The sequence below is a fragment of the Diceros bicornis genome, chromosome 3, assembly GCF_020826845.1.
Source record: "Diceros bicornis minor isolate mBicDic1 chromosome 3, mDicBic1.mat.cur, whole genome shotgun sequence".
Taxonomy (NCBI): domain Eukaryota; kingdom Metazoa; phylum Chordata; class Mammalia; order Perissodactyla; family Rhinocerotidae; genus Diceros; species Diceros bicornis.
In genome coordinates, this window is record NC_080742.1 from 86,839,623 (window position 1) to 86,860,942 (window position 21,320).

At 43.1% G+C, this 21,320-nt stretch overlaps 1 protein-coding gene and 1 pseudogene across 1 annotated transcript; one reads left to right on the forward strand and one right to left on the reverse strand.

Annotated features, from left to right (window-relative positions):
• Positions 1-266: 266 nt before the first annotated feature.
• ZC3HAV1L (zinc finger CCCH-type containing, antiviral 1 like) lies at positions 267-13,971 on the reverse strand. The gene is made up of 4 exons (XM_058531080.1): positions 13,417-13,971; positions 12,123-12,258; positions 6,461-6,719; positions 267-5,067 (listed from the first exon to the last, which is right to left on the reverse strand). Exons 1-4 carry the CDS (start codon positions 13,785-13,787, stop codon positions 4,931-4,933), a joined length of 903 nt encoding a protein of 300 aa, XP_058387063.1. The 5' UTR covers positions 13,788-13,971; the 3' UTR covers positions 267-4,930.
• LOC131422735 (short transmembrane mitochondrial protein 1-like) lies at positions 6,849-10,339 on the forward strand (annotated as a pseudogene).
• Positions 13,972-21,320: the final 7,349 nt, after the last annotated feature.

Below are 21,320 nucleotides of genomic sequence, written 5' to 3' on the forward strand. Positions count from 1 at the left end.
AGGTGATGGACATGCTAACTAACCTTATCGTGATAATCATTTCACAGTAAATATATGTGTCCAATCATCACCTTGTATACCTTAAACTTCACGATGTTGTCCATCAATTATACCTCAATAAAGCTGGAAAAAATAAAAATAATAATGACATTACAAATCAATTTAGGAAAACGCAAAATAGCACTTAGAATACAATTTATACTTTGAGCCTACAGCAATAAAAATAAAGAGGAAATCACTATATACACACACAATGTATAAACGAATTTTATTTAGGAATATATAGATGTATATACTTATAATGAAAGTTACCAAATAGGAAAAAAAGGCATTTAAAGAACATATGCTATAATCAAGTGGAGTTTACTCAGAATTTAAGGCTGTTTTAATATCGTGAAAAACATTAACGTAATACTAAGTAATTTAAATGATAAAAATTATAATTATATCAAAAGATACCAATTCCTATTAAAAGCTTCTAACAAACAATGGAAGAAATTACTTCCCTTATTGAACAGAGAACATTTGTTTCAAGCCAATAATTAACTTTGTATCTAATGAAGAAATATCAAAAAATATCGTTTTATCACAATTTTATTTAACACAAAAAAACAAAATAGAAATACATAATACAAATATTTTTGCAGCTATGATTTCATATTTAGAAAAAACAAATAGGCCATCTAATACTGTTAGAACAAAGACAATTCACCAAAAGACAAATATTTTAAAAATAGGATTCTAATGATAGAGATTCTCAGACTGAGCAGCAATACAGATATATTTAGCCAAGAAAGAACTCATATAATAAGGGATATATAAGACCTACACAAAAACAAGAACAAATTATAATGAAAGAAATCAAGAAATATCAGTAACGGAAAGACTTAATGCCTTAATGAAAAGAACTGATATCATGAATATAAGTCTTAAAGAGTTAATTTTAGACCTGGACAATTCAAACTGAAGCACCAAAAAGATGTTTGCCTTATATAACACATTCCTTAGGGGAAAAAAAGATTTTTTGAATATTAAAAATATATATGTGGGGAGAAGGGGCCGGCCTGGTGGCCTAGTGGTTAAGTTCGTGCGTTCCACTTCAGCTGCCCAGGGTTTGTGGGTTTGGATCCCTGGCACGGACCTATATACCACTCATCAAGCCATGCTGTGGTGGCATCCTTCATAGAAAATAGAGGAAGACAGGCACAGATGTTAGTTCAGCGACCATCTTCCTCAAGCAAAAAGAGGAAGATTGGCAACGGATGTTAGCTCAGGGCCGATCTTCCAAAAAACAACAACAACAACAACAACAACAACAACAACAAGATATATATATATATTTTTGGGGAGAAAAAAGAACAACAAAAACCCATATACTGATTCAATGGATTCAAATGCAGAGTTTAATTCATTATATGGCAAAAAATATTTAACTACCAAGTGTTAGAACTACCAAGAATTTTTTTTTTCTCAAAGCTAGGGAATAAAAACACAAAGCATTGAATTATAACGTGGTAAGTGCTATGCTAGAGCTTTGAGAGCGCTGAGAGAGCCGCCTCTCTTGGGGTCAGGGAAGGCTAAACTGCATTTTAAAGAATCTCATTTTGCCAGGTTGTGAGGCACAAGGAGGGAAGGAGTGGCACTTGGAGGGAGCATCATTACAAACACAGAGTCACAGATAAAAGGGCACATTCCAGAAATTGCAGGTAGGTCAGACATACAATATTGGTCTGCATTTTAAAAACTCAATTAAAAGTCAATATTTAAAAGCCAGAAAATTTCTCATAAATATCTGGATTTCTGGCTTCTTTTGATGAATTGGACAACATGACAAACTGGGCTGCATTCCATGGAAACAAGAGGCAGATACCCCTTTTAGACAGGATAGCTTGCCACAGCACTTCGTCTCTTCCTCCATTCCTCTTACAGCCAGCTCACTGCATCCATTTAGCTCACCTTTCTGTTCCCTGTAGGCATTTGAGTTTATGACTTCTACTCCACGTGATGGGGACCAATGAAGGTTAACGCAGTCACAGCAATATGATTAGGCTTGCACTTCAAAAGATCAACCAGGCAGCAAGGTGGAAGGCAGGGGGAGAGCAGGGAGGTTAGGAGATCAACGAAATGCACAAAAGCGTACTATGTTAAAAATTAAAATGGGGCCACCATCATTGAAGTAGAACAGAGGGCCACCTAGTACCTCCTACAAAAAAACTCTTGCAAGACGACTTGAAAACCACTTACGCATCTGTGAAATAAACGCGAGAGGTGATGAGGTTTTGAAACAAGGTTGTGTGTAGGAGATGGAAAGAAAGGGGCAGAGAAGGATAAAAATTCGAGAGATTTTTGAGGAGAAAAAAATCTCCAACACTGGGTAACCAGTTTAACCCAGGGAACAAGGAGAAAGAAGAGTATAGGACAATTTGCAGGGTTTTGGCTTAAGTCATGAGGAGGAACAAATCTGGAGGAAAGTTAATTGTTTAGTTTAGGATATGCTGGATTTCTGGAGGCTACAGATGTGCAGCTTCATCTCATAAGCCCCAATAGACTGCCAAAGAAAACTCATCTCCAACTCAAAGAGAATAACTCTCTAACAGCTGAATCATCAGACAAAAATAAGAGACAGGTATGATTATATAAAATATTTTTGATGGAATGAACACCAATAGAACTAAAATTAAAATGGAATATTATAGAATTGAATAAAATATTGCAAAAAAGATTACAGAGGGTCAATAACTTCATATATAAAAGCATAATTATAAGATATATAAAAAGCATACAATAATGTAAAAGTGTGCAAAGCCTCTTAATGTGAAGGATATGGATTTACACGCTACACTGTTTCCATTAAGGATTTAAGATGGCTTATAACAAAAATATACATAGTAAAAGGATAAAATGTAAATAATAATAGTAAAATGTAAAAATGATTTTTTTAAAAATTAGCACCAGGAGAAATCAGAACTAGGAAAAAAGAAACAAGATGTGCAGAACACAAGGGCTTTCAGAAATACCGTTGTTGACAAGGTGAAAAGATTAACATAAGTTGCATGACTCTTATCATCCCTTAGGAGAAAACACAGCAATTTCTCACTTTAAAAAGGACATTTCTGCACAATAGAAAAGATAGTATTTCACAATAAAAAATTTTCTAAGTTAAATAAATTTAGCTTTACGAAAAACTCACTACCTTGTCCCTATTTCTCAAATGTTATGTTATTGCAGGGCAGTTAAAATTTTTTAAAAAACACTTAACATAATGACATCTGGGGATATTACTACAGCAAACAAAAGAAAGGATTTCATAAAACTGCTTCTCTGTGGCACCCCTTGATGAAAACAAAGAACCAAACATCTCAGTACAATTTGATAAAGACAGCTGGGTGGGTGGGCGCAGAGAGAAGAGAGGAAGGGGAGAGTCAACATGAAATGGGTGAGGTATATAGATTTCTGATGGTCCATCCTGATCCACAGAAAGAACGGATACAACTTTGAGGAATGGATGAACCACACATCCTTCAAACTACAGCAATGTGGGCTTTGGTAAAAGCTTAATATGAGATGGAGAGTAGACAGTGAGGTAGAAATCTCTGGGAAGCACCCAAAAGTTATATACTCGGTGGTGCTGGGTGAGGATGGATCCACAAGAATTGGCTATCACATGAGCACAGCACAGATGACATCCTCTCATGAAAATTAAGGAGCCTAATCAAAGGCCACCCCACACCAGCAGAGCAGAGCTCCAGTAAGTAAGGGGCATGGACAAAACTCACGAAATAAAGACATACAGAAAGCAGACACACAGAAAAACATTTACCTACACATATATGTAAAGAAATGGAAATCAAAAGATAGTATCAGGCTGGCCTGGTGGCTTAGCAGTTGGGTGCACGCGCTCCGCTACTGGCGGCCCGGGTTCGGATAACCCGGGCGCACACTGACGCACCGCTTCTCCAGCCATGCTGGGGCTGCGTCCCACATACAGCAACTAGAAGGATGTGCAGCTGTGACATGCAGCTATCTACTGGGGCTTTGGGGAAGAAAAAGGAAGAGGATTGGCAATGGATGTTGGCTCAGAGCCGGTCTTCCTTAGCAAAAAAAAAGAGGAACGTTGGCACGGATGCTGGCTTGGGGCTGATCTTCCTCACAAAAAAAATAAAATAAAAAATTATAAAAAAAAAAAAAAGATAGTATCATTTAGCAACTATAAGCTAAGCAAAAGTAAAGAATAACTTTAAAAATTCAATATTGTGTGGATTTTAAGAATTATATTCAAAATTTGTTAGAGAGAATCGAAATACCCCAAAATAAGGGAAATGGTTAAGTATGATATATTAGTGTATTTGTGCATAAAAATGATTATGCATAATCATATGCATAATGTTCAAGCATAATGAGCGTGAACAAATATGGAAAGATGCTTATGGAATATCAGGTAAAAAAATAAACAGTATGAAGTGTACATACTCTATGAATACCACAATACATTGTGTAAATGTATAAATGTGTGTGTGTAAATGTAACCTGTGTATATGGAAAAACACTTGGCTGGGTCACAGAACAAGTCAGCAGAAACCCGCCCCTTTCAGAGGCCCCGCCAGCCAGCTGGGGAAAGCTGCAGGCAGAAGCTGCCATCTCCAGGATCTGCCCTGGACTGACCCCATCTGCACTCACGTTTTTCCCTCTCTTTGCCCGCTCAATGTCCAACCTCATCCCCAACCTCCTATCCCCAATTTTATCCTCCCAATCTGACATCTTCTCCTTTTCCATCTTCTTTAATTCTCCAACAACCTGGGAGGTAGGTCTTATCAAGACCATTACAAATAAACGATTAAATGAATAAATGGTTACAAATTAAAGCTCAACGGAAAGCTTCGTTTTCAGACCTTCCAACTGGACAAGCTTCTTCTTGTTTCACTGACGTCCACTAAGGTCTACCTGCGCACGGCTTCTTGGCCAACTGAGCAGGGACAGAAACCGGAGGACTGGCTTCTGCAGCCCCAGCTACGCATACTCTTTGTTCCTCAAGGCCCTGTGACTGCTCAGCAGAAGAAGCTGAAATATCTAAAAACAAGAACAAAGAGATGAGGTTTCCTAAGACAATGCTTTTATCACTCTAAATTTCATTTTATGTTGGAAACATCAGCCCAGCTAATCAGATCTCAGACAAAACTCCCAACACTCTGGATTTGAAGCATTCGTGCCTTCTGGATTAAAAAGAAAAGTATAGATCTATCTATCTATCTCAACAGCAAGCAGAAAGTCACTATTTCAATAGTGAGAATAGGAGAGACTCATTAAACAAGACCAGAGGAAGATAATGACAGGCCCTTAATATAGTACAGCCTAGAAGGTCCTTGCCACCATACATGGTTCCCCAGATAGCCTTGGACACTGGCATATGCAGACCCCTCCTTACCTTCAAACCACCTGCTCATAAAGTCAGCCACTACCATCCCAACATAAGAAAATCCATCTCAAAAGCTTAAAGACTCTGACTTTAGTGATATGGTTTTCCCATCAGCAATTCTCCTAATCCCACAACCCACTGAAACTGATTTTCAGCTACAAGCAAATGTAATAAGTAACATGAGTGCATTCTAATTAAAAGAACACCTAACCACACTTTGTAGACCTTAAGAAATGAGTTAGACTATGTATCAACATGGGAAGATATTTATGATGTTGTATAAAGTGAAAATGTAAGATACTAGGCGCCGGCCCAGTGGCGCAGGCGGTTAAGTGCGCATGCTCTGCTGCGGCGGCCCGCGGTTCGCCGGTTCGGGTCCCGGGCACGCACCAACGCACCGGTGTCAGACCATGATGTGGCAGCGTCCCATATAAAGTGGAGGAAGATGGGCATGGATGTTAGTCCAGGGCTGATCTTCCTCACAAAAAAAAATGTAAGATACTAAACTAATGCATACTTTGACCACAACTGGACTAGTACTTGTATAATAACAGGACTGAAGGGCCTACAATTAAATGGTAACAATTATTGTGGATCAGAGAGAGCAGAGTCATATGCAGTTTTTATTTCTACTCTCTATTTTCCAAATTTTTCTGTAATGTGGTTAAAATTTCCTAAAAATTAAAAAAGAAAAAACTGTAATTCAATTTAATGAAAGAAAGCCATCCCTGCATTATGCTTACTTTTTTAGTCACCAGCCCATCTCCCTCTTCTTTTTTCCTAACAAAGCTGTTAAGACTGTTCTACCTACTTCCAGACCCCCAACTTACTGAGGAGCTACTTGCGCAGATGCCAGTAGCTGGCAGCACTGAAAGTAAGCTCCATCCCTTCCCCTTGGTCAGAATCACAGCTCCATATCATAAAATGTTGACTGTCCTAAGCTTCCCCAAGGACAGAGGAGCACATATGAAGTGCCTTCTCCCCAGACTCACTTTCAAGTCAAAACTACATGGTTGATAGTGCTCTGTCTCCCTCTGATATGCTCACCTTTATTTTCGAGCATCTTGTGCAGCTTCATGTGCCTGTAGGTAGAGATTATCTGAAAATTAACAACACTCGGAATATTCAGTCCTTGGTCTTGCAGCAGCTTCAGGGCCGAAGCATGAATGAGCTGATGGGACCGTTTGCATTTCTGAAGTTTGCACTCTCCCCTGACAAAGGACTTGCACACGTGGAACTTGTTGCATTTATCCTTGAGGTTGCAGTAACCATACAGCGCTTCACCTTTGTTGTAGAGTAAACAGACCTGGTAGAGAAATGAGGCAACACTTAAAACATTTGTTTTCCCTCTATCCTTTAAACCAATAAATGACAGCTTCTCTAAATGGCAACTTGTGGTCATCAACAGCTGTTAAACTCAACGGGTGAAGGGCGGATGGGTAGTGTAATCGTACCCCCACCCAGATCTCCCCCAGCTGCCACTAATGCACAGCTGCCCCTCTCTGACCTTGACCCTCAGTTGACGCACCCTCCTCTCCCACACCCTGTAGCCAATGAGTGAATTCTATGCAGGTACAAAAGGCTGGCCCCCTTGCCTCAAGGCTAGAACAATTCTTCAGTGTAATTTCTGCTCCAGTGCCCTGCCAGGAAGCAAGACAAGGTCAGACTTTACCCTGCTTGTAGCTTTTCCCTCCCTGTATCCTGATTCCCTCTTTTATATACCTTACAGAATTTACCCAAGGAGCCCTCCTTCCATAAATCACATGCACCTAAATCCCCAAGTCAGGATCTGCTTCCAGGGAAACCAACCTACACAGGTAGCGTGAGCAGAAATTTATCATCCAAACAAGAGCATTTTTTAGGGAGCGCTATTAGTAATTACACTGGGACAACTAACGTAAACTGGGTCTGTCCCAAGCAAACCAAGAGCCTCCTGATGGAGAACTTTATAATGATGGATCAGCCTGTCAACCCTAAAACCACTAATCAATCTTAACCTCACACACAAAAAAGATGACAAGACATTGTGTACCTCCTAATGTGATACAATAGGAAACACAGCTGTTTAGGTTTTAGCATGATTCTGACATTGCTGGAAAACCCCCAGTCCCAGGCAAGTGGGGACAGTTAGTCACCCTAACAATGCACCACACATACAAAAAATTCTTGCTACAAAAATTGAACCTAAAGCCAATCAAACCTCCAGCTCTAACTATCAATTCACAGAAAGTTCAGTGGGTAGAGGAACATATTAAATGATATTAGAGGAATGCAATCAGTCAAACCTGAAAATTCTACTGGACACAAATCACCCGGTTTAAAGCAAAATGGTATCCTACCCATAACTGTGACACCCATTTTCTAAAACGAATTCATAGTTTTAGAGCAATTCCTACTTCCCCTAAAGAATTCCTATAAAATAGTTTTGAAATTTAAATGATTCTAAAACTTATCTGAAAAAGAAAAAAAGAACTGATTAAAGAAAAAAATTGAAAAAGAGTAATGGGCGTCCACTTGTGCCATCATATATCAAAACATAAACTACTTTAATTCAACTAGTGCAACACTAGTTCAAGAATGTATAGGAGATCAAGGAAAACAGATCCTAGACCTAGCACCCAAATCATAATCATCTATTCCTTAAAGATTTGTTAGAGCTGAAAGAAAAACTAGATGAGCCTAATGTTTTCTTGTAGAAGACTTTTAACTAACACTCTGGTTTTGTGGGTTTTTTAATTTTTAATTTTAATAATTTTATTTTTCAAAAAACTATTCTGGCTATTTCTTCTTGAATGAGTTTTGATGAGCTATATTTTTCTAGAAATTTGTCCATTTCATGTAAGTTTTCAAATGTATCAGCATAGCTTTTTCCATATTTCCAGAGTGTGTGTTTTCCAACACTACCCAGCAATTCTCAGCAGATACTGACCAGGTATCCCACAAATTTAACTCAATTCTGAGATTATCTCCAGGTCTATCTCCCGGATAATACAAATACTAGATCCCACAGGTTAAGGGGTCAGTCCCACAAGACTGCACCCACTTCAGATGTCAACTCCAAGTCCAGGTTGTCACCTGTGCTTCTGACCTACCAGCTAGAGATGGGAAGTTCCCACAACCCCTTTCTTGGGTTCAATTAATTTGCTAGAAAGGCTTACAGAACTCAAGAGAAACATTTTTACTTACTAGAATACCAGTTTATTATAAAAGGATATAACTCAGGAACAGCCAGATGGAAGAGATGGATAGGGCAAGGTGTGTGGGAAGAGGCACTGAGATTCCATGCTCTCTGAGCACTCCCCTCTCCCAGCACCTCCACGTGTTCACCAACCCGGAAGCTCTCTGAAACTCATCCTTTTGGGTTTTTATGGAGGCTTCATTACATAGGTATGACTGATTAAGTCGTTGGTCATTGGTAACTGAACTAAATCTTAGGGTCCAGCCCCGTGGCTTAGCAGTTAAGTGCGCACGCTCCGCTACTGGCGGCCCCAGGTTCAGATCCCGGGTGCGCATGGACGCACCCCTTGTCCGGCCATCCTGAGGTGGCGTCCCACATACAGCAACTAGCAGGATGTGCAACTATGACATACAACTATCTACTGGGGCTTTGGGGAGGAAAAGGGAGAAAAAAAAAAAGGAGGAGGATTGGCAATGGATGTTAGCTCAGGGTCGGTCTTCCTCAGCAAAAAAAGAGGAGGATTGGCATGGATGTTAGCTCAGGGCTGACCTTCCTCACAAAAACAAACAAATAAATAAAATAAAAATAAAAATAAACTAAATCTTAGCCCCTCTCCCCTCCAGGAGGTGGGGGGTGGGACTGAAAGTTTCAACCCTCTAATTACATGATTGGTTCTCCTGGCATCCAGCTCCCATCCTTAGGTGATGTAGGGGCTTTCCAAAAGTCACCTCATCAACATAAAAAGTCTTTATCATTCGAAACACTTAGGAAATTTTAGGAGCTCTGTACTAGGAAAAGGGATGAAGACCAAATATAGATTTCCTATTATAAATCACAATATTTGTCCCTCATTGATTTCTTATTGTGTATTACATCTGTTATTATGTACTGTATCGTTAGGTGTGTGATAAAAAGGGATCATCAGGCATTTTCACACACGAGTTGTGAGGCACCATTTGTGCCTCATCCGGTGTGATCATCTATGGTCCCTGCTGTCCAAGTGGCCATGTTTTGCGCCACATGACACACACCTCCAGTCTCAGCTGATAGGACCAGGGGTGGGCTCCTGTCCTAACTGCAGCCAACCTGCTGGCTGCTCACAGAACACTGAAGTAGTCTAATATGACAAGAGGAGGCTGGATCCAGGATATCTGGGTAGAAGTCATAAAGAAAAAGATTCAATAGGTTTAACAACATAAAAACATTAAACTTCTATAAGACAGAAAATTTCATAAAAACTAAAAGGTGGGGCTGGCCTGGTGACATAGTGGTTAGGTTTGCGTGCTCCACTTCGGTGGCCCAGGGTTCACAGGTTCGGATCCTGGGCACGGACCTACACACCGCTCATCACGCCATGCTGAGGTGGTGTCCCACATACAAAATAGAGGAAGATTGGCACGATGTTAACTCAGCGACAATCTTCCTCAAGTGAAAAAGAGAAAGACTGGCAACAGATGTTAGCTCAGGACCAATCTTCCTTACCAAAAAAAAAAAAAAAAACCTAAAAGGTAAACAGAGGTTGCACTGCCCCTTCCCTCTGAGAGAGGAAGGAGTGGACCCTGCCTCATAGCTGCTGCCATCCTCCTCTCCCTTCCTGTCAATCACCTGCTCCAGCTGCTGCTTGGATGACATCTGGCAACATGGTTGGACTGTATCTGGCTCATAACCCTGACATACCAAACCTGGTTTCAAAACTTGAAGAAATTAGAAAGGAGATGGATGCCAAGAAGAAACCTCTTGGCTCCTAAGGCTGACTCCAGTGCTGCCTTCTGGGTACAGACTCTGCTGCCTTGAGGGCAGCTTCTGCCATCTGAACCAAAGGCTCCCGTTCACACCTCCAGCCTGGTCTTTCTTCCCTTCTAGACTCTGAAAGACCTTAGAGTTAAAAAGGGACCACAATCAGGAACTACCCTCTATGTTCCCAACATCTTCCCTTTTCTCCACCCCTCTTCCAGCATCTTGAGAATGTAAGTGGGCCCTGGAGGACCAGTTCAACTAACCCCATCTTATCAACAGAGTAATTAAGGGTGTTTTTTTAGGAACTAAGACCCCTTGTCCAGTTCAAGCCGGTGGAGACCACCAACCCATCAATTGGGCCTACGCAAATGCTCCATAAACAACTTTTTGGACGTCAAGGAGCTAAAAACCCCACCCTCAGATCATGGTAATGCCGCCAGCATTTTGTGAACATGCATCCTATGAAGAGGCATGAAGCTTGACTACACTTGTGCAGATCATCAATTACCTCACTCCTCCTTACTTCCAGTCATCTATCTCCACACTTCAGACTGCCCTGCCCTTTATCCCATAAATTGTGCCCAAGCCCTGGATCAGGGACACAGATCTGAGAGCATATGCCCCGTCTCCTTGCAGATCAATCTTGCAACATAAAGCTGATTTCTTTTCCCACAAGCTGATGTCATAATAACTGGCTTTTTTTTTAAACTCATTGGGCAAGAGAACCCCAATTTTGTGCAGTAACAAGAATGACTATGATGGGGCCGGCCGAGTGGCATAGTGGTTAAGTTCGCCTGCTCCGCTTTAGTGGCCCGGGGTTCATGGGTTCGGATCCCAGGCACAGACGTACACGTCACTCATCAAGCCATGCTGTGGCAGCGTCTCACATACAAAATAGAGGAAGATTGCCACAGATGTTAGCTCAGAACCAATCTTCATCAAGCAAAAAGAGGAAGATTGGCAACAGATGCTAGCTCAGGGCCCGTCTTCCTCACCAAAAACAAACAAATAAACAAACAAAAAGAATGACTATGATAGAAGCATTGTGCTAGATTAGAAAATCCTACTTTTAATTGGTACTCTTGTAATATCTTCTTTTGGGGTTCCAACTATTTTCTTTAAAAAAATTCTTGTGTACAGCTAAACAGATACAAACATGATAATTTTGCCATTATAGCAGTTATAATGTGTACTTTTTAAGCATCTGGAACTAAATCATGTTGTTTCAAAGCAATTAAAATTAATATCTAAAGCCCAAAAAAAGTAAATGAGGAAAATACTTGTAACAAATGTGACCAAAAACAGGGATTTGTATAATTAAAGACATTATAACCTAAAAGGAAAAGACAAATGCCTCAATAGAAAATTAGGCAAAAGCATAGACAGGCAATTCACAAAACACAGGCTTCATAGTCAGACAGACTTAAATTCAAATCTGCCATTTATTATATGAGCTTGGGCAAGTTATTTAATCTCTCTGAGCCTCTGCTTCCTCACCTGTAAAATGGGGAGAGGAATATCGCACTCACAGGTTATTAACGAGCTAAGGTATATGAACAGCTTAGCATTCAGTAAGCATCAAAAAAGCCACTGTTATTTCTATACTACACAGGTCTATCACTCCCTGTGTGTATCAAAGTTCGATGAAATCAGAGATTCCAGAAAAGTCAGCACTGTCCTATAACCCGCGACCCCATACAACCTCAGGCTGTCCTCTGCAAGCAGACTTCTGATGTTCTCCCCTGACTTCTGTCAGGGTGCAGGCAATATGAGGGTGACTTCTTGGTGACTCACCTCTGGTAAAAGGCAGGGGTCGTTCTGCAAAAGCAGGATCCGAAGCTGGGCCTCATTCAGGCCAAAAAGTCCGTGGTTTTTCAGGACTTGGATGTTGACAGGCGTGTGGATGTCATGGGAAAGGGTGCAGGTAGACCTGGGAGAACACAAAGCTCTGATCAGAGGCCCAGGGGCAGGGGACCGTCTGTCAGATTCCTGCCCGCGGGCCGCTTTCAACTTGTTTTTAAAGATTTTATTTATTTATTTTCCCCCCAAAGCCCCAGCAGATAGTTGTCTGTCATAGCTGCACCTCCTTCTAGTTGCTGTGTGTGGGACGCTGCCTCAGCATGGCTGGAGAAGCAGCGCGTCGGTGATCCCGGGATCCGAACCCGGGCCGCCAGCAGCGGAGCGCGCGCACTTAACCGCTAAGCCACGGGGCCGGCCCCCTCAACTTGTTTTTAAACAATTTCCGTGAACCACAGATACTGCAGCCGAATAAGCTCTGATTATGGGAAGGCGGAGTTGAAGCAACTCCCGTCCCAGGGTCATTTTCGTTTTAAATGAGGACGCCTCAAAACCAAGGATACCCCCTCCCCCAGTCACCTGCCTTGACTGAGGGTGCCCACCAGTTCTGTGGGTGACTGCACTGGCCTTCTCCGCCCCAAACAAGTGCCCACCCCCCACCCCCGCCCACCAACGTTAAAAAGAACGCCAGCGCCCAGTCCCGCTTTGGGGGCTGGAGTAAACCCAAGACGACTGCAGGCTGGAGGCGCCTCAACGAGCTCGCCCAAGTCATCCGCCCTCAGTTTCCCGGGGTCTCCCTTCCGTAAAACTGTGTGCTTATGTGGGAAAGGCAATCTCTGCATAAAGAGGCCATGGACCTCGTGGGACCCGCAAGTGCCCCCAAAAGGACCACTGGATTAAATGAACTCAAAAGTCCCCATTCTGCTTTGTCCCGGCCATTGCTGTGCAGGATCCCGGGGGCAGGAGCTGCCATTTTTTTGGCGAGGGGTGGTTAAGCAAGCCAGATTGCGACGACCCTCCGCCTCATTCCGCGCCGGAGCGGGGCGCGCAGGGGCGGCCTCCCTCGGAGGATCCTGAGGGGCCCCTTCCCGCGGCTTCTCTTCCGCCCTTTCGGAGGGGGTCGTCCAGCCTCCGGACGAACGGCCCCTTTTCTCGTTGCTGTGGGCTCCTGCTTCCAGCCGGACAGGCCAGGCCCGCGACCCCCGCGCGGGGATCGCGCCGCCGCCGCCGCCCCGGGAGGCCGCCCCGTCCCGCCCGCCGCCCGCAGCCCGCAGCCCCGCCGCCGCCTCACCAGCAGTCGCGGTTCGGGCACTTGCCCAGCATGTGGCGGCGGCAGAGGTGCAGCTGGTCGCAGGCCTTGCACTCGCCGCGCTGGTAGCGGGCGCAGAGGCGCGCGGAGGACACGGCCACCACCCTCCAGGCCGAGGGCCCGCCGCCGCCCGCGCCGCCCGCGCCCGCCGCCGCCTCGGCCTCGGCGTCCCAGAGGCCCTCCCGCAGCTCCACCTCCTGCAGCAGGAAGCGCTCGGGCCCTGCCTGGCGCAGCACGGCCCGCAGCCGCGCCTCCGAGAGCTCCACGTTGCCGCGCAGGTCCTGGAGGAACATGCGGCCGCCGTTGGCGCACAGCACCTTGGTGAGGAAGGAGCACACCGTGGGCTCCGCCATGGTCGCCGCCCGGGCCGCGGGCCGCCAGCGCGCAAATCCGAGGCGGCCAGACTCCTCCCAGTCACGTCCACGCTTTCAAACCGCGAGCCAGGACGGGCCTCGGGAAGGGCGGGCGAGGGGCGGCGGCCGTGGGCCGCGGCCGTGGAAGGAGGGCCCCGGGGTCTGCCGTCCGCCCCTGGACGCGCATCAGGCACGGGCAGCCTTTACTGAGCGCCTGCTCTGTGCCAGGCACGCCTCAAGGTGAGTCCTTGCCTTCAGGGCCGTGTACAGTGGAGGAGTCGTGACATGCAAGCAAATGCGAGAATGTCAGGTACTGGTAAGGGCTGCAAAGAAGATAAAATAGGGAATGTGCTAGAAGGTGCGTGGCCCGGTGGCTTAGGTAGTTGGTAGAGGAAGGTCTCTGAGGAGGTGGCCAATACCGCATGTGGCTGTTGGGCAGTTGAAGGGTGACCAGTCGCAATCAAGATGTGATGTAAGTGTGAAATACACACAATGCATTTCGAAGATTTAGAACGAAATCATTAACTTTATATTAATCATGTTAAATTGATAATTAAATAAAATGTTATTACATTTCATGTGTTTTACTTTTCTCATGTGGCTGTGAGAAAATTTTAAATTAGGTATGTGGCTCACTTTATATTTCTGTTGGACGGCACTGGTCTAGACTTGTGCATTTATTTTAGTTTTTTTAAGTTGTTTATTTATTTACTTTTTGAGGAAGACTTCCCTGTGCTAACATCTGTTGTCAATCTTCCTCTTTTTCTTTTTTCTCCCCAAAGCTCCAGTACTTAGTTGTGTATCACAGTTGTAGAGTTGTAGCTCTTCTGTGTGGGATGCCACCTCAGCATGGCTTGATGAGCTGTGAGTAGGTCCTCGCCAGGATCCAAACCGTTTGCAGAAGTGCAGCACCGAACTTAACCCCTACGCCACTGGGCTGGCCCCCTGAAGATTATTTTAAACTAAAGACATTTGAGCTTCAACAGATGCAGAAAGAAGCCTTCTTGGAGCTTCTCTTATTTCAAAAAAGCAGAAACTTCTGGGAGTGAGGCTGCCATAGATACTCTCTCTGGGGGAATTTTGTGACCATGAAGGAAAAAAATAAAGCTGAGATCACTGGCACCTGCATAAACAAACATCACAAACTTCCTTATCTCTTGTTTGCTCCTCTAGAAACCCATTTGTTCTTCCCATGGAAGCCTTTCTCCCTGCTCCTTCTCCCCTATTAAGATAGGTACATAAACCTCCTCTTTACCTGTTGAGGGAATCACTTCTTTTTCATATGCGTATGAATGAACTTTTTTTTTCTCCTGTTAATCTGTCTGTTGTCATTAAATTCACAGGCCCCCAGGAACTAAACCTAAGAGGATAGAGGAAAAGTTTTTCCTCCCAGGTAGTGGGTAAATATCCCACGGCATTATTCCTTAGGTGGAACAACTTGGACGTGTATATTCCATAGTCTCCCCAAGTTCCTCAATGGAACTGAGCCCCGGTTGCCCACAGCCATACCCTGCTCATCAGCATACCTTGTACTGCCTTCCTTTCCCTGTCTCACCTCCCCTTCCCTGTCTCACCTCCCCATTTCCCAACCAGTGTTTCTTGGGATCACCTCCCAAGTAAACTGCTTGCATTCAATCTTTTTCTGTTTGCTTCTGAGGGAACGCAACCTAGGATATAAACTGATAACGAGGTTAGAGAAAAATTAGAGGGTCATTCGTGGACACACAGGAGAGAGCTTCAAGGAGGAAATGGTCAGCGTTATAAAATACTGCAGGGAGTTTTCTTTCCTACAAGGGCATTGATAAACTAGGCAAGTTTATTTCAGAGGTATAATGAGAAAAGGCAGATTTCTGTAGGTTAAAGAAAAAAAAAAAGAATGGAGAAGTCCAGGGATTATAGACCACTTTTTAAAATGTTATCTGAGAGGGTAAGGTAAGGATAAAATGATAATTAGAGGAAGACATAAGATTGAGGGAAGAGGGCCGGCCCCGTGGCTTAGCGGTTAAGTGCGCGCGCTCTGCTGCTGGCGGCCCGGGTTCAGAACCCCCCGGCCCGCACCGACGGACCGCTTCTCCGGCCATGCTGAGGCCGCGTCCCACATACATCAACTAGAAGGATGTGCAGCTGTGACATACAACTATCTACTGGGGCTTTGGGGGGAAAAAAATAAATAAAATCTTTAAAAAAAAAAAAAAGATTGAGGTATTGCATTTTAGGAGAGACAGACATAGTTATATGCTAAGTGAAAAGAGCCAGTAAGAAGGGAAAGTTGAAAATACGGCTAAGAAGAATGGTAATTCAGTGGATGAGGTTCAGAAGGCCGTGGGAAAGAACGGGTCGCTGGAAGAATTAACCTCAGACAAAAGGAGAAATACATACCTCTTCCATTTAGACAAGAGGAAAAGAGGCAAGGATGAGTGCGGGAAAAGACAAGTTTGCAGGCTTAAGAGGAAGAAGTAGCAAAGCCCTAATAGTTGTTTATATTGTGGTGGTTGTTGAGTATAAGACAAGACCAGGAATGGGTGGAAGAGGCTGGTAAAGGTTGAACAAAGCCGTCCTGCGAGAATGGGGAGAATGCAGACAGGTGGGATTGATGGGCAGTGCAGAGGGCTTTGCCAAGGTTGAATACTAAGAATTTGTAGTGGTGTTAATCCAAACAGCTGTGCAGTTCTCTCTGAAAATACTCAATGTTTAGAAACAGAATTTGATTAATCTACTGTTAAGTTGGCCATATGGATGGGACATAAAGTCAGAGGTTCTGGGTGATTGAAAGTATTAATTCAGGGGCCAGCCCCAAGGCGTAGCAGTTAAGTGTGCGTGCTCCGCTGCTGGCAACCCGGGTTCGGATCCCGGGCGTGCACCAATCACCGCTTGTCAGGCCATGCTGTGGCGGCATCCTATATAAAGTGGAGGAAGATGGGCAGAGATGTCAGCCTAGGGCCAGTCTTCCTCAACAACAACAACAAAAAAAAACAAACAAAAAAACACATCCTTGATTTCATGAAGCATCACAGCCTCTGAGTTGAAAACAAAAACCTTAAAAAAAGAAAGTATTAATTGAGAGAGTAGTCAGGTGCTGACTAATGGGCTGGAGGTTAGAGAAGGAAGGAAGGAAGTAAAGACAGGAGGGGACTGAATGTATATGGAGAAAGTAGATGTAAGGAATGTGAGAGAGCGAGAGAGCTAAAAGGGCAGGTCAGAGGTGGAATACATAAGTTTACAATTTCAGAAAAGAGTGGTTCTAGAGCAGTTATGACTAATGACAGTGGGGCGATAGATGTGGATGCCGGGAATAGAGTGAAGATGATGAAGACAAAGAGGTTAAGGAGATGTAAGGCTAGGCGAGTTGAGTGGGTTGTCCACAATGAATGTTGAAGGAAGATGGGGGACTTGAGTGGAGGGGAAGACCGTGAGCCAGGGCAAGTCTTTGATGAGTGTGGAGGCAGGACCAGGCGTATATGCAGGAGTTAATGGGGGAAGAGTGGGGAAGAGAGAGAGAAGTTGAGACTGTTCCTGTAGAGAGCTAGCATAGTACTGTGGTTAATATGTGGGTTCTGGAGCTGGACTCTAGGGATTCATAATCCTGGTTCTGTTACTCATAAACCATGAACTGGGTAAGTTATTTGACCTCTCAGCAGAGGTATATTTCTGGAGTCAGAAGTGTGTGATAACTGGAGTATGGGAATAAATAAGATCATTCATGGGAAAGTATGTAAAGGAAGAAGATGGAAAAAAAAATCCAGAGCAGACTCGTGGGCAATGTGGAGTTTCAGGAGAAAAGGGAGATATGAGGGACTGGATGAAGATGACAGGCAGATTCACAAGGGGATGGAAAAGAGAAACACAGGAGGTTGAGGTTAGGGGTGGTTTTTTAGGATTTGAGTTTTTAGGATTTGGGCAGTTCCTTTTAAGTTCTGATATACTCTCCAACTCAGACTCTGAAGCTCATTCTCAAACAAATGATGATGACTGCTCCAGGCACACTTCTCTAGCACTTTTGAACGAGTCCCTCCAAGGACGTGCACTAACGTCGCTGTCATAACCTTATAAATGAAATCTGCCAGTTATCCCGGCACTCTTTCCCAGCCGTGTCCTTCACCATCGCCCTGGGGCCCTAACCATGCATTCAGCACTCAGCATTCATTGCCTTTTATGGTAGTGATGAATAAAGGAAAAGGATATACTGGAGTATATCCTATTATATGTGAGGAGGCCATTTGGTTTAAAACTAATTCGGCCTGACCTTGTTTTTTCAGAAAGGCCTGACGTGGCCTGTCGAACATGCATTGTACATTGCTTTAAACATTTACAATGTCCCAAAGCCAAGAATGATGCTCTTAAAGACAGGGATGTTGCTTCCCAATAACGGCATTTCTTTAAGGATAAGTATTTCTTCCCAGAAACTAAGGATTAATTCCTGACCTGCTGACCACCAACTTGCTGTGCTTACCTTGTGACCACTGACCTGCTGTGCTAGCTAAGCATCTCGTGACAGGAGTAAAAGAGACATTCCTGTAATATGTGATGTATGCTCTTTGTTCCAAGACAGTATATAACCACTCTGCACACCCCACTTCTTTGGAGTGCTTCCTTCCTTGGGGAAGGGAGCCCCAGGCTATAGTCCTCATACCTGGCTCATATAATAAACTCGCCCCAGTTTTGATTTATAGATTGATTATGGATTATTTGCATCAACAGTAGTTATCTTTATAGTAGCACAGGTATGACTATGAAATGGTTGCTATCTGGCTTTGCTTCCACCAAATGCTGGACTGAAGGGTTCCACCACAGAAATGAAACAATGGCAGATTTTCCCAGTTGTAGGACAAAAAGTTAAAACTTTAAATAACGTTTTCTCAAATGAACATTTCTGGAAAATTGAGAACCTGCTATGACAAACTAAAAAACCAAATAGAACAAATAACTAATTGGAAAAACTCAAATGTCTGCTCATGCTTGGTTTCAGAGCATTTTCATTTATTTGAACATGGATGCTTTGACAGCAATGGGTTGGCTATACATTGTTTTATTTATATTGAGGTCCAAATCAAATGGCATTTTTACCTTCACTTTATTTTATTTTATTTTTTATTTTAATTTTATTTATTTATTTTTCCCCCAAAGCCCCAGTAGATCGTTGTATGTCATAGCTGCACGTCCTTCTAGTTGCTGTATGTGGAACACGGCCTCAGCATGGCCAGAGAAGCGGTGCGTCGGTGCGCACCCGGGATCCAAACCCAGGCCACCAGCAGCAGAGTGCACGCACTTAACCGCTAAGCCACGGGGCCGGCCCTTTACCTTCACTTTAATCAAATCTATACCGCCATATAGGGATTTTCCTCCTCTCTCTCTCTCTGCATCCAAAGCTTTGTGATTAAAAGAATGACTGGAGAAGGGCTTTTGAAGGAGTGACTGACAGGACAATTCTGCTGGTAACCATTTACATTTTTAGCTTTTGTGCCTCAGCCTGGCCCTGTTCCTACCCCTGGGACCAGAGAAAGAAAGGTGTGTTAGCAGCTTCCGGCCTCTCCTTCTCTAAGTCCCTAGACAAAAGATGTGCCAACCAGTTGCAGGCTTCTCCATCACCACCACCCTGCCTTTCCCCGGCAGTGTGCTTAAAGGCTCCTCAGTCATCGAGTCCTGGAACGATAAAGCTGGAAGGGGAAAACACATCTTCTATCCCCCATTGAATAAAATGGTGTCTGCAGCTGATCATCTTTTTGGAGATATCTAGAAATACAGCAAATAAAGGCAACAGAGCAAAATTAATACTTATTTCTTTTTATTAGTCTCAAATTAAGCTTGAAGAATAAGAAATACAAGTCAACTACTGAATAGTTGAGCTTACTTTAATCAACAAAATTTGTCCAATTATCAACAAATCAAGCGCTTAGCCAAGTATCGGGTGTGGCACAGTGAACGAGACAGGCTGGCTTACATTCTAAGGCAGAAAGCAGACAGCTTCAAGTTGGATGGATGCTATAATGAACAAATGCAAGGCGCAAAGTATTTTAAAAACGGGTTTGGGAGGCACGCATCCGATCTCATCTAATCTACAGGAGGACTCCTTATGGAGGTAAAAATAAGCTATTCTAAGGATGCTAGATATTAACTAAGTCAGTGGTTCTCACTGTGGTATTTGGAAATTGATGGGTTGTCAGTTTCATAATAACTGGGACTCTGACTGGCATTGAGTAGATGCAGCCAGGGATAACAGATGGCCTGCAGTGTATGGGTTAGTCCCACACAATGAAGAATTATTCGGTACCCTATACGACTTTCTAATGTCCTGCTGGACATTTATGTAGGACCTACAGCTCACTTAAGAGAATATAAGTCATTTTTTCCTCTTAAGCAATCTGTAATTTGTCTTGTCCTATTATCCTTATTTCAATTAAGGTAACTTCGCTCTTTTCCTTATATACAGATAAGATATATGGGCTGTTAGGACTTACCCTAGTACTGGTCTTCATTCTAGTGTCACCCACACCTCTAACCTTTCATTTTCCTGTACTTCTTTACAGGAAGCAGCCTCTGATCGACTTTTAAATCCAAACCTATTCACTGTAAGTAGGAGTAAATATCTGTCTATTTCATGATGTCATATAGCGTAGTCATGCCTGAGCATTTACATATTGAAATTCATTTTATTTTCATTACAAATTTATTTCCTTCTGTTTCTCCATTACAATAGAGTTAGGGCATTAAATTGATTTTTTAAGAAACTCATGTGTGTAAGTAGATTGTATAATCTCTGAGTCATCTCAGGACAGCAAAGGGGATGTCACGAAATTTTAGTGCTCTGAAAAGGGTGACTAGATCTGATAGGGTTTGTGGTTGCCACCATAATCAGGGGTAGGAGAGGGTGCTACTGGCATTTAGTATGTGAGAGCCAGGTATGCAGAGCATCTTGCAATACATTAGACAGTTCCTCACAATAAGGAATTATTCTGCACCCTATACGAATTTTGAATGTCTCACTAGACATTCGTGTATGACCTACAGCTCGTCTGCAAAAATATATTATTTCCTCATTTTCTCCATTTCAACAATCTGTAGATTTTCTTGCATAGTATCTTTATTTCAGTTAAGGCTATTTCGTTCTTTCTTATAGAAATAAGTATTATCATATGCAAATAAGTCATTGTATCACTAGTTTTTATTCTGATGTCCACTTGTATGCTTGCTTTTTCATTTTCCCATACTTCTTTGTACAAAATAGCTTCTGATCTCCTACCTTTTAAGTTCAAATTTATTCATTATAAGTAGGTGTAAACATCTGACTACTTAATTAGGTCTTCTAGTATAGTCGTGCCCAAGTTATGTCCCTTTTATGTTAATTTTATTTAAATTTTAATTTACTTCTAAAATTGTGTTTAGGCCGAGTATACTACCACTGAATTGCATGTTGAATCTTTGCATAAAGTGGATGTTACAAAGTATTTGTCATTAAAAAAAAAAAAGCAGGAGTGTTAATTGAGAACCGCTGAGCTAGGTGAAAGGGGGTAGCAAAGACCTAAAGAAAGCCTGAGT